Genomic DNA, 10,589 nt, shown 5'->3' with positions numbered 1-10,589 from the left:
GTTGTGATGAACGCTAACCACGCTGTTATTTCCCGCCGTTTAATCACATGACTGTCGCGTGACCTTGCGGAACATTTTTAAATTGGTGTTTTATATGAGGTAGAGTCCAAAAACTTACGAATGTCAAAATCATGTGACTGTACTTAGATCATGTGATATTACAAGATGGCAGACGTAAGCAAGGCAGCGGTGTTGTTAATAGTGTGCAGCTTTTGCACAATACATGCATATATTCCAAAGTTCCACCGTGGAAGACCGAAAGGTGGGATGCTTGGCAGACCCAATGTTAAGTCCAATCATGCACTTCCTCCTGATATGTGGGTTACACAAAGATTAGATCACTTCAATGATGCTGATACATCGACATGGCAACAGGTGAAAACTTAAAATTGTGTTAAAAATATAAGGTAATCGATCACATACCGATATAAATAGGCGCAATGAAAAGTCAGGATATTCGGACTGATGTGGTATTATATTTCTATTATTACATGTCAAATTGTTTGCAATATTCATATGCTTCATTCAAACAGACGTATATAACAGGTACTAAATGTATATCTCTGTACATGCACAGATAAGGATATTTGCTGATGTGTGAATAAGCTATATATACATGCCCCATTTTTCTGAGACCACATTACAATGGAGGCCAAATCTGCCATACTTTGAATCAAGTTTTTGTCTCATGGTTTGACAGTCCTGCCTCCCATCATATACTACCAAAATATTTGTATAATTTCACATAAAGAACATCCAATTCCTGTGACTTTTCAAAGAAACTGTATCAGATGAGGTAAATAGAATTTTACTTATCTTTCAAAGATATAAGATGAAATTAAAAAAAAAACAAATCACCAAATTATCATGTATCTCTTGCTTTCCCCAAAGTGTTGGATATGTCTGCTTATAATATCAGAAATAGAGATGAATACCAAACACCCCACTAACGTGACTGACGTGTCACACTGTGTCGTCTTTTATACCCAACACCTGTAATTTATAGAAAAGCTTTCCTCTGGAAAGAAAGAAATTGCACTACTTTACAGCAGTTTTTTTAAATATCTTTTAAACAAAATAAAATACCCTCAGGTGAAAGAGTGTTTAAAGAGTACAGAGGAAGGAAAGTGAACATTGCATTGTTGTATATGTAATAATGTAAGTAATTTTTAATTAAGATTTATTTTCTGTCAATTTAAATGACATTTCATTCTGTCAATGTGGTCATAATATGGAGGACACCAAAAAATTAAAAACCTTTTCTTTTTTGTTGTCCAATATACAAAGAAGTACAATGTATAAACATTTAATACAGTACCAATATTACATATGACAGCCTTTTTTTATGGTGATGATTATTAAGATTTTGAATTAGATAAAGCTATTAATATGCATGTTCAAAACTTTATTGTTGATAGTAGATAATTTGCATAAGTACAAGTCAATATAAAGATTCCTTTTTCATTTTACCGTTTCTTCTTCTGTTCTAATACCTTGTAAAATATATCATGTACTGTAAAGTCATTGATAATTTTTTAAAACTGTATACAGGTAATTGTATTATGGAGATTTTGGACGATGGACTTCGATAAGTTGTGATAACTTTGTTTCCGATCCTTTTGCATATTGTCTTTGCAAAAAAATTGGTCTAAATTTCAAATAATTTGAAAAAAAATAATTTGTTTATCATATGAAATCTGTTTCAGAGATATTTTGTTAATGATACATTCTACAAAAAAGGTGGTCCAGTATTTGTGATGATTGGTGGAGAAGGAACAGCTGATCCGATTTGGATGGTTGAAGGTGCATGGATAGATTATGCCCAAAAATTCAATGCTTTTTGCCTTCAACTGGAGCATCGCTATTATGGGAAAAGCCATCCAACAAAGTATGTGAAATACATAAATGATTGTATTTATAATCAAAATGTCCTTAATACAAATTACTGATGTACAAAAGAGATCCACTATAGAAACAAACTTATTAATAGGTTAGATTTTATATCGTAGGTCACAATCATGAATTTGTGTTTGAAACATGTAATAATTATAACTCTACATTTAAAGAGTGAACTGTCTGTCTGTCTTGTAAATATTTGAATGATTCAAAATTGTTCACCATCATTAGAAGTTGCAGTTTCTTAATCTTGGTCAAATGTACAAGATTTTAAAGAAATGTCACATCACCGGAGAATTAACTTACACATATGATGAATAGCTTGTTGGTATTTCAGAGATATGGGGACAGGCAATTTGATATTTTTAAGCAGTGAGCAGGCTTTAGCAGATTTGGCTTACTTCATAACATATGCAAAGCAGAAGTTTGGTTTAGAAGAAAGCAAGCTAATTACATTTGGAGGCTCATATCCAGGTACTTCATAAAAGTTCATAATTACTATAAGATAAGATACATCCCTTCAAGATTACCAAGGATTATAGTTATTTCTAAAGTTTATTCAATAGATTGGGAAATTTGGATTCTTTCATATCTTTTTTTTCTTTTAAATATATGGCATAGATGAATAAACAAGATGTGAGAGGTCATGATATTGACCTTCTGATACCAGCCATTAAAAAGTACAAAATCATGATTATTTTACACTTCCCTATACACCTACCTGGAGATTAATATGAACAAGATTTTATGTAGACTAAATGTCGCTATTGCCAGGTTCCCTGTCGGCATGGTTCAGATTGAAGTATCCTCACTTGGTAGATGGAGCTGTTGCCTCTAGTGCTCCTATCAAAGCTGTGCTTAACTTTTATGGTAAGTTTTACCCTTTGGGTAATTACTTCAGTTACATTAGTAACAGCATCTCAAACTGGTAGTCTGAAGTCATGTAACTTTATGTAATTTTCTTACAAATGTGAAAATGATTCTAAAACAAGACTCATGATAAAAAAAGTTCCTCCCTTTTAATCTCAGCAAGTGTACCCTGGTATCTCTTCCTGATTCCTTGTGGCTATTTCTATTTTCCTGTGCCACATCTTCCTTTGGTCTGTCTCCAGATCTACATTCATTAAATTAGATATGTTATTTAATCAATGTAAACAAAATGTCCATCTTGTTATTCAGAAAACAAATTTTGCATAATATGCTTAGCTATATATAGAAATTTTATACAAATTGACCTTAATCAACAACATTTAAAGATATTTTCTTTTTTGTGTGTAGAGTATCTTGGAGTGGTGACCAACTCCTTAGCAACCACTGGTCAGAGCTGTAATAAAAATGTGGCTGCAGCTACAGATGACCTGGCGAGTAAGCTGCAGACAGCAGCAGGCCATACAGCACTAAAGACTATGTTCAAGTAAGTCAGTTGTTGTAGGCTGATGTTCTGTTTTCACTGTTGTTTTATGATGCCACCTGAAGATGGCTTTTCTGAATAGTTAACCTAGGTATGATTTATCACTGCAATCTGAAAGTTTAAAAACCTGGTATAACAGAAAGATTAAATTCTATTTCGATATTTTTCTGGAATGTCATACATTACTGTAATAAAACCTAGGCTTGTTATGCAAATAAGAAATAACAGATAAGCACATAAATAAACTTTATTATCCTCCATCCGTTGAAGGTTAGTATCAACAGTCTCCATCCATTTTGTTTCTGAAGCATATCTCCAAAACCATTCAAGATAACATAGCGCTTTCTACACTTATCCATTAAATAGCCTAGAAGTGCATTCTGCTATTGAGGATTTTCCAGTTTGGATATTTTTATTGGTTAACATGGAAACAAAGAGTTAAAATCCCTGAGTTAAGAATTTTAAGAGTATATCGGCAAGATCCTTTCAAATAATTCTTGGAAACTTAATACAGATATTAATGAATGTTCAAGTATACTTGTAGTGCCTTTTGCTGTAGAAGAGATTTCATTTTGGATATTACATTGGTATTGGTAACATTTCAGAAACAATCTCTTGAAGATATTAAGAAATTTGATTACCATTGTTGTTCCATCTCTCAGACTGACTATTACCTTTAAACATGGTATTAAATGACTGGACTCCCATGGCAGGGGATCTGAATGACTATATCCTTGTTTATTTAGCTGTATATATGATGACCTAGATTCTAATTTTCTATTTGTCAGTATGTGTGATGACCTTGACCCCAGTGACCCAGACTACAAATTAGATGTTGCAAACTTAGTGAGCAGTTTGGTGGGCAATTTTGAGGGTGTTGTACAGTACAACAAAGACAACAGGGCATTCGAGGTGGGTATATGCTAAAAGTTTTTATTGATTTTACAAAATTGGTCAAAAGATTGATATTGTTTATAGACACAAGCACATTTGCTATTACTGATACTATTTTTATGGATAACATGAGGGAAATTTACACTAAATTCATGGCCATGAATCTCCTCCATGCATATGATTTTGTGAAATACATTGTATTGGAGAAAAAAGTACCGTATATGAAGATATGTTGGTAATGAAAGTTACCATCATGTGTAACATTACTATTGAAATTGTGAAATTTTGCCCTTTCAAAGTTAAATATGTTTCTATGTAGGGTGCAGTGGCTACAAATATAACAGTAGACACACTCTGTGAAGTGATGAATGACGCATCTGTAGGAGACCCCCTGAACAGGTACGCTAAAGTGAACGAGATGATCCTCACTGCATACTCAGAAAAATGTTTGGATTATAAGTACAGAGCCATGATAGAAGATCTTCAAAAGACATCGTGGAATAGCAGTGCTGGAGAAGGTGGTAAGAATGGCATCCATATTCAATTGAGATTTTGATTTATTCAAGCATTTCAGAGTCAAAGTATTCTGAAGAAGCCAATGAAAGAGATGAAACTGGTTGATAAACAGTTAATAGATTTGATTAATCTAAACTGATGCTTTTGTAATTGATACTGATTATTCTTTACTAATCACAGAGCCTGCATACTTTTTGATATTATCAACTAAAGGTTAAACAACCCCTTAATCCAATCGAGCGTAAAAGACTTGACTCTCCTCCCTATACCTTGTAATTTACATCAGATTTATTTGTTCTGATAGAAATTTCAAAACATAAATAATGAAACTTACATAACGAAAAAAAAGTGGAATAATTTCAGTTGAATCTAGTCACATTCAGAATCAATTTTATTACTCAATCAAACTTTATGTAAAAGTCAATTATGACCTCAGATGACTTCAGTTCCATATTCCAAGATCACAGTTATCCCTCAGTCATTGAGACCGCAAGTATTACAGGTGTTTTCTAGGTTATCAAATAGCACTTTGTTAAACTTCAGATAATTCTTTTGTCACACAGGTCGACAGTGGACTTACCAAACCTGTACTGAGTTTGCTTTCTTCCAGTCTTCTGACTTGAGCAATAAAACTCAACCATTTGGAAGCTTCTTCCCTCTAAAGTAAGTATAGAGGTAACTATTCATAAATGATTGCTAGAATGGAATAAAATAAACTCTTATTGTGCAATTTAATATAATTTTTCTACTATCTTTTATACTGTATAACAGTATGATATTGTTTTCCATTCAGTTTCTCAATACAGCAGTGTATTGATATCTTTGGGGCCAAGTTTAATCGTGACCTGATCCAGAGTGGAGTTAATCGAACAAACACAAATTATGGAGGAGAATCTCTAAAGGTCACCAAGGTTGCCTTTCCTAATGGATCAATTGACCCCTGGCATGCTCTTGGCATCGTTGACGATTCCGTGGCAGGATCAACAGCTATTTATATTGACGGTAGGTTTCAGCGAAAGTCTTTGGTTCACATTACAACATTTAATTCTTTAAGATGATAATTATGGACTTCCCTCACACAGTTTTTGGGTGTTTGAGATATGAAATGGGAAGGGAGCGAGGTTAGGGCAGGTCTAGAAAGTTTCCATGTTTATTGTGAGTAAAGAAAGCTCCTTTTTGTGATCAATACTGTATTTGCATCAGTTCATATATGGAGGGTTTTATTTTATATCTTTTGATAACATCCTATTAACAGCTATGATGATTTTAGAAAGGCCTCCCTGTGTATGCTATAGGAGTGTACCAGTTTGTCTTGAATGCCTTTGTTTCAGAAGACTGTAATATGTTTGTGTAAGCCTCCTTGTGATAGTGTGAAACTAAAACTGATTTTATATTGCACCATACTGAAGTATGCTGCCCAAAGCAACCAGCTGGACACAACACCCAGTCATGTCATGTTGACAATGGACAAACCAGTCCTAACTGTATTTTCATAATGCTGAACATTATGGAGGCAATAGTAACTATCAGTATCATCAGATGGTCGGCTATTTAAATCACCCTTTGTCGTATGTCTTCTGTCCATAAACAATTCTTTTAATTGCTATTTCTTGAGAACTTCATGGATATGATTTTAAATTTGTATCATTATTTCACCAGGAACGGCTCATTGTGCCAACATGTATCCAAGTACAGATTCTGACCCCGCTGAACTCACCAAAGCAAGGCAGGTGATCACAGGACTTATCTCAGCTTGGATCTCCAAGTAGTCACAAGTGCTCAGTTGAATCAAACAATTTCAAAGGTGAAACAACAATTTGCCTTATGATACATTTTTGTAAATCAATTGATACTTACATAACTTTTTGCAAGGAATACTTTCTAAAAGTTTATTCCACAGGAAACTGTATTTGTACGTACAAATATACATTTATAAAGTAGAGGTATTGAAATAATACATGATTAAAAGAGATTTCTAAAGTTACAATCAAGTGCCAGTTTTGGTTTCAAGGTTTTTTTAATTTCGAGCTATGATTTAAATATTAGCAATAGTTTGTGATTGAAGAATACATGATTATGTCATACAGATTTGATGGACTCAGAACATTGATACTGCAACAACAGTTCTATAATTCATTGACTTAACAGGGTGCTGATGTTTCATTCTCCGATGCATTAAAAACTGATCTCAACAAATTCAGGTTCAGCTATCTTGGGAAGGACATGTGAAGATATTGATATTTTTTCATTTTTTTTTCAACGGCTTTTATAAAAATAATTGTGTAAATAGTGTATTGTATTGCATTTTTGTTGCTTTTGTTTTTTGCTGTACTGAATAATGAATAGTAAACAAATATTAATAATCATATTAAGAGGAAGATGTCTCCTTGAAACTAGTTATCCTTCAAATGATTCCAGGATAAGGTATTGGGTACCTGTCCAGGCTTTGATACCATAAATTTATGAAGGGAAAATGATTGACCAGAATCTGTCTAGCTTTCTTCATTTACAGACATTCCTTATCTTATGTTTCTGTACGAGTCAAGTTTAACCTCAACTTCAACAAAACTTTGTTCATATTATTTTATAAATGTTTATGATACTGGAGGCAGTGCTCAAAGAGTGCCATATGAAATTGATGACTTTCATTTACCTGCTGACCATAGTCTTTCACAATTTGAATTTTTGCCATATTATCATAATGTGTGCTATAAGTTGAATTAAGATTGTTTTGTATTTAAATGTGAAAGAAATTAATTTGTAAAATTATTTTTCAATAAAATCAATATTACTTTGAAATGCTTTGTCAGTTGTCTTTTATAAGATGTTCAAGACATGTTTTTGTGAACTAAAGCATATCTGCCCTTATTTGCCAAGAACGTGTATTGTGTATTGGAACTTGTAGAGTCATAGATAATGCTACTCCTTATTCAATTTCTCATCATTTTTATATATCATGATAAATTTCTTAACTTGAATGTTATGTATGTTTGATCGACTTTGCTTAATCATGTAATGAAAATTTCTACTTGAGCCAGGAAAGATTACAATATTTGACCTTGACCTCTGAGCCGATAGCCTCAAAAAAAATTATAATCAAGTGAGTTGCCAGCAGTCCAGTTTAACCTCAACTTCAACAAAACTTTGTTCATTTTCTTTTTTATAAATGATCATTATACTGTCTTTCACAATTTGAATTGTTACCACATTATCATAATGTGTGCTATAAATTGATATAAGATTGTTTGATTCTGGTCATCTTTGATTCCTTAAATTTTAACAAAATTCACTTGAAGAAACATTTTGTAAGCTTCTTAATGACCACAGCTTTCAGCCAAAGTCACAATGACTTGACATTATTGTACTGAATAATATTGATGTACAAGAAGATATAAATTTCCATAGGATGTCTTCGTTCAAAAGCCATAGGTTGTTAAACAAAATAATGCTCTTATTTGACCTTTAACCTTGAATTGATGGTCGAAGTGACCCATTATCTGTGCACTCGAAAGTCCTGTGGGTAATGATGGTACTAAGGTATTTTTTCAGCTTCATTAATATAACTTTAAAAATGTTCAATGGATATAAAATCCACTTGACATAGTGATGAATGGATATCTGCACACTACTGGTAGTAGTACAGTTTCTTGGTGTGGCAAAATGAATCCTTGCTAAAATTGGTCTTGTAATGTTGAAATGGACCAAGTGGGGTTTCATAATTTTCACAATACTATTTTTACATGGTGTTAGAGATTACTATTTGCGCAGTCACAGTCTAAACTCTGTGTCTACATACCAAAACCTAGCCTTACAAGAAGTGAAATTCTTATAGTGTTTACATGTGGTCATGTTGTGAAGGCATTCCTAGTTGGAATTTGCTGAAATGTATGTAGTTTGTTACCATGACAGTGTTGTTGCTTTTAAGACAGGTGTTCACAAATAAATTTCTTCTATAAAGTTGTAGTGTTAGGTTTGCATTTTTGAGTTGGTTTGAGATGGCAAACACATCAGAAAGCAGAGGAAATACTTGATTAACACTATTTTCATTTCTTTATTACTAATGTAATTATGTAGTTTATAAATATATACATATAAGGATGTATTTTTCATAACCAAACTGCTATACCTGTATATTTCAAACATGACTAATAATTTAAGGAAAAATGCAAATCAACTGTTTCCTACTATTTCTAGTGGCTTTAAATTAGGGAGTTCCCCTCCCAGGCCAATGACATTATGTCATGCCAGCATGTTACCCAGCATTAGATAACAATATTACACCTATTGCACCCAGAAAGGAAAGAGGAAAATATTCATTCACCCTCTTCAGTGCTCACTGCAGTGTGAAAGATTTTAAACCTGATGTAAAATCATACATTTTGATGGGGCACAAATTTCATTGGTTTTCTTAAAAAATACATTTCATTGATATTTGATTTCATTGGTAAATTCAAGCGTGTTGTTTACATTTCAAGTCCAAATTTTGCAGATATTCTATTAATTTCTTGATATCGATCTGAAGACGATGACCTATGACATTTGAACACCATGGGTTGGGGAAGTGGGAAGGTTACTATTTAGAAATGGTATTCACAAGCAATAAATCAGAATCAATGCTAAGCATAAAGAATCTGTCCCTGTTGATGTGTTCTGGGAAAAGATCAAGGTAAGTGAATGATGTAGATGAGCTGTGTTGTTGATATTCAGTTCTATAAGGACATGGTCAATAAATCTTGTTAGCCAAAGACATCACCATTATCTAAAGGTAACATTGAATGACTTGATAGCGGTTTTTTTTTTTACATGTTTTGATGGCCTTTTTGGTAAATTCAGCCTTGTTAATGGTTATTTCAGCAATTTTAAAGTGCATTTAAAAATAGATCAACTAGTATTTTTTTTTCGTAGTAAATAGAAAATATTGATGTTAGATATACATATAGTTAGGTTCAATGTTTATTGTTCTTTTATCATTAATTTAATTTGAAGCAGCAATTAGATTTCGAATATAGAATATAAGTTTGTACAAAACAAAACACAGGGTTTATCATATAAAACAAAGTATATTGAACAAAAATCGCATGTTTTGTACTATAAATCAAAAATTCTTTTTTTCAAGTAAACATCACAATTATTACAACATAACACAACATTTAGGATAAGAAACAAGATATGGAATAAACAATAGCTTGAACATTTATATTCTTACAAGATGTTAGAATATCAAAACTTTTTGCAAATCTTAACCTTTATTATAATAAAAAACAATTTTTGTCTCACAGTAATTTGATAACCTGCTTGAAAGAGACGATATATTGAATATCTATACATTATCTCCGGGAAATGGAACCGCCAGAGTTGTTTTACACAGGGTTTCATTGTAGTAGCCCGTGGCTACACCACTGAACAACATTATACTGGAGGCTCGTAGCATCTCATCCAAAAGCAAGTTCTACAGAGTTGCCCAAGGACAACCACGTCGGCTGATCGATTTAGCTGTAAACGTGTTGGTGACCATTTTGACACAGACGGTGACATAAATGTATCAACATATATATCCGTAATACGTAAGGTTAAGTGATCAGACTAGATTTGTATTCCCCACGGCAACTGATTACAGCTACCCGGACAGGCCAAGCAAAGGTTATTGGGTGCATTGTGTATTACACCTATTGTAAGGTACAGTGAAGTAGGTGTCGATAGCCCTATATAAATGTTTGAGTTGCTATTGTGTTTATGATGGCAAATGTAACTATAAAACAGTGGCGGATTCATAAGAGAGAGATATAGCCACTGATACATGTTCACTGAGGAGTATCACTCCATGCCACAAGATCCGATGATTGACAGCGGTTCAAAGATAGATTACTCCCCT

The 10,589-nt window shown here is 33.0% G+C and overlaps 1 protein-coding gene across 1 annotated transcript; it reads left to right on the top strand.

The window, feature by feature from the left end:
- The first annotated feature begins 165 nt into the window (after nt 1-165).
- Nucleotides 166-7,437, top strand: LOC132561984 (putative serine protease K12H4.7). Its single transcript, XM_060226710.1, has 10 exons — nt 166-375; nt 1,707-1,888; nt 2,234-2,370; nt 2,671-2,766; nt 3,175-3,310; nt 4,096-4,219; nt 4,521-4,722; nt 5,281-5,380; nt 5,511-5,719; nt 6,377-7,437. Exons 1-10 carry the CDS (start codon nt 166-168, stop codon nt 6,484-6,486), a joined length of 1,506 nt encoding a protein of 501 aa, XP_060082693.1. The 3' UTR covers nt 6,487-7,437.
- Nucleotides 7,438-10,589: the final 3,152 nt, after the last annotated feature.

The sequence above is a fragment of the Ylistrum balloti genome, unplaced genomic scaffold (assembly GCF_031769215.1).
Source record: "Ylistrum balloti isolate Yb309-2 unplaced genomic scaffold, AGI_CSIRO_Ybal_v1 Utg371318, whole genome shotgun sequence".
NCBI classification, from domain to species: domain Eukaryota; kingdom Metazoa; phylum Mollusca; class Bivalvia; order Pectinida; family Pectinidae; genus Ylistrum; species Ylistrum balloti.
The sequence above is the reverse complement of the archived record's forward strand: the minus strand, read 5'-3'. Positions and strand labels throughout refer to the sequence as shown.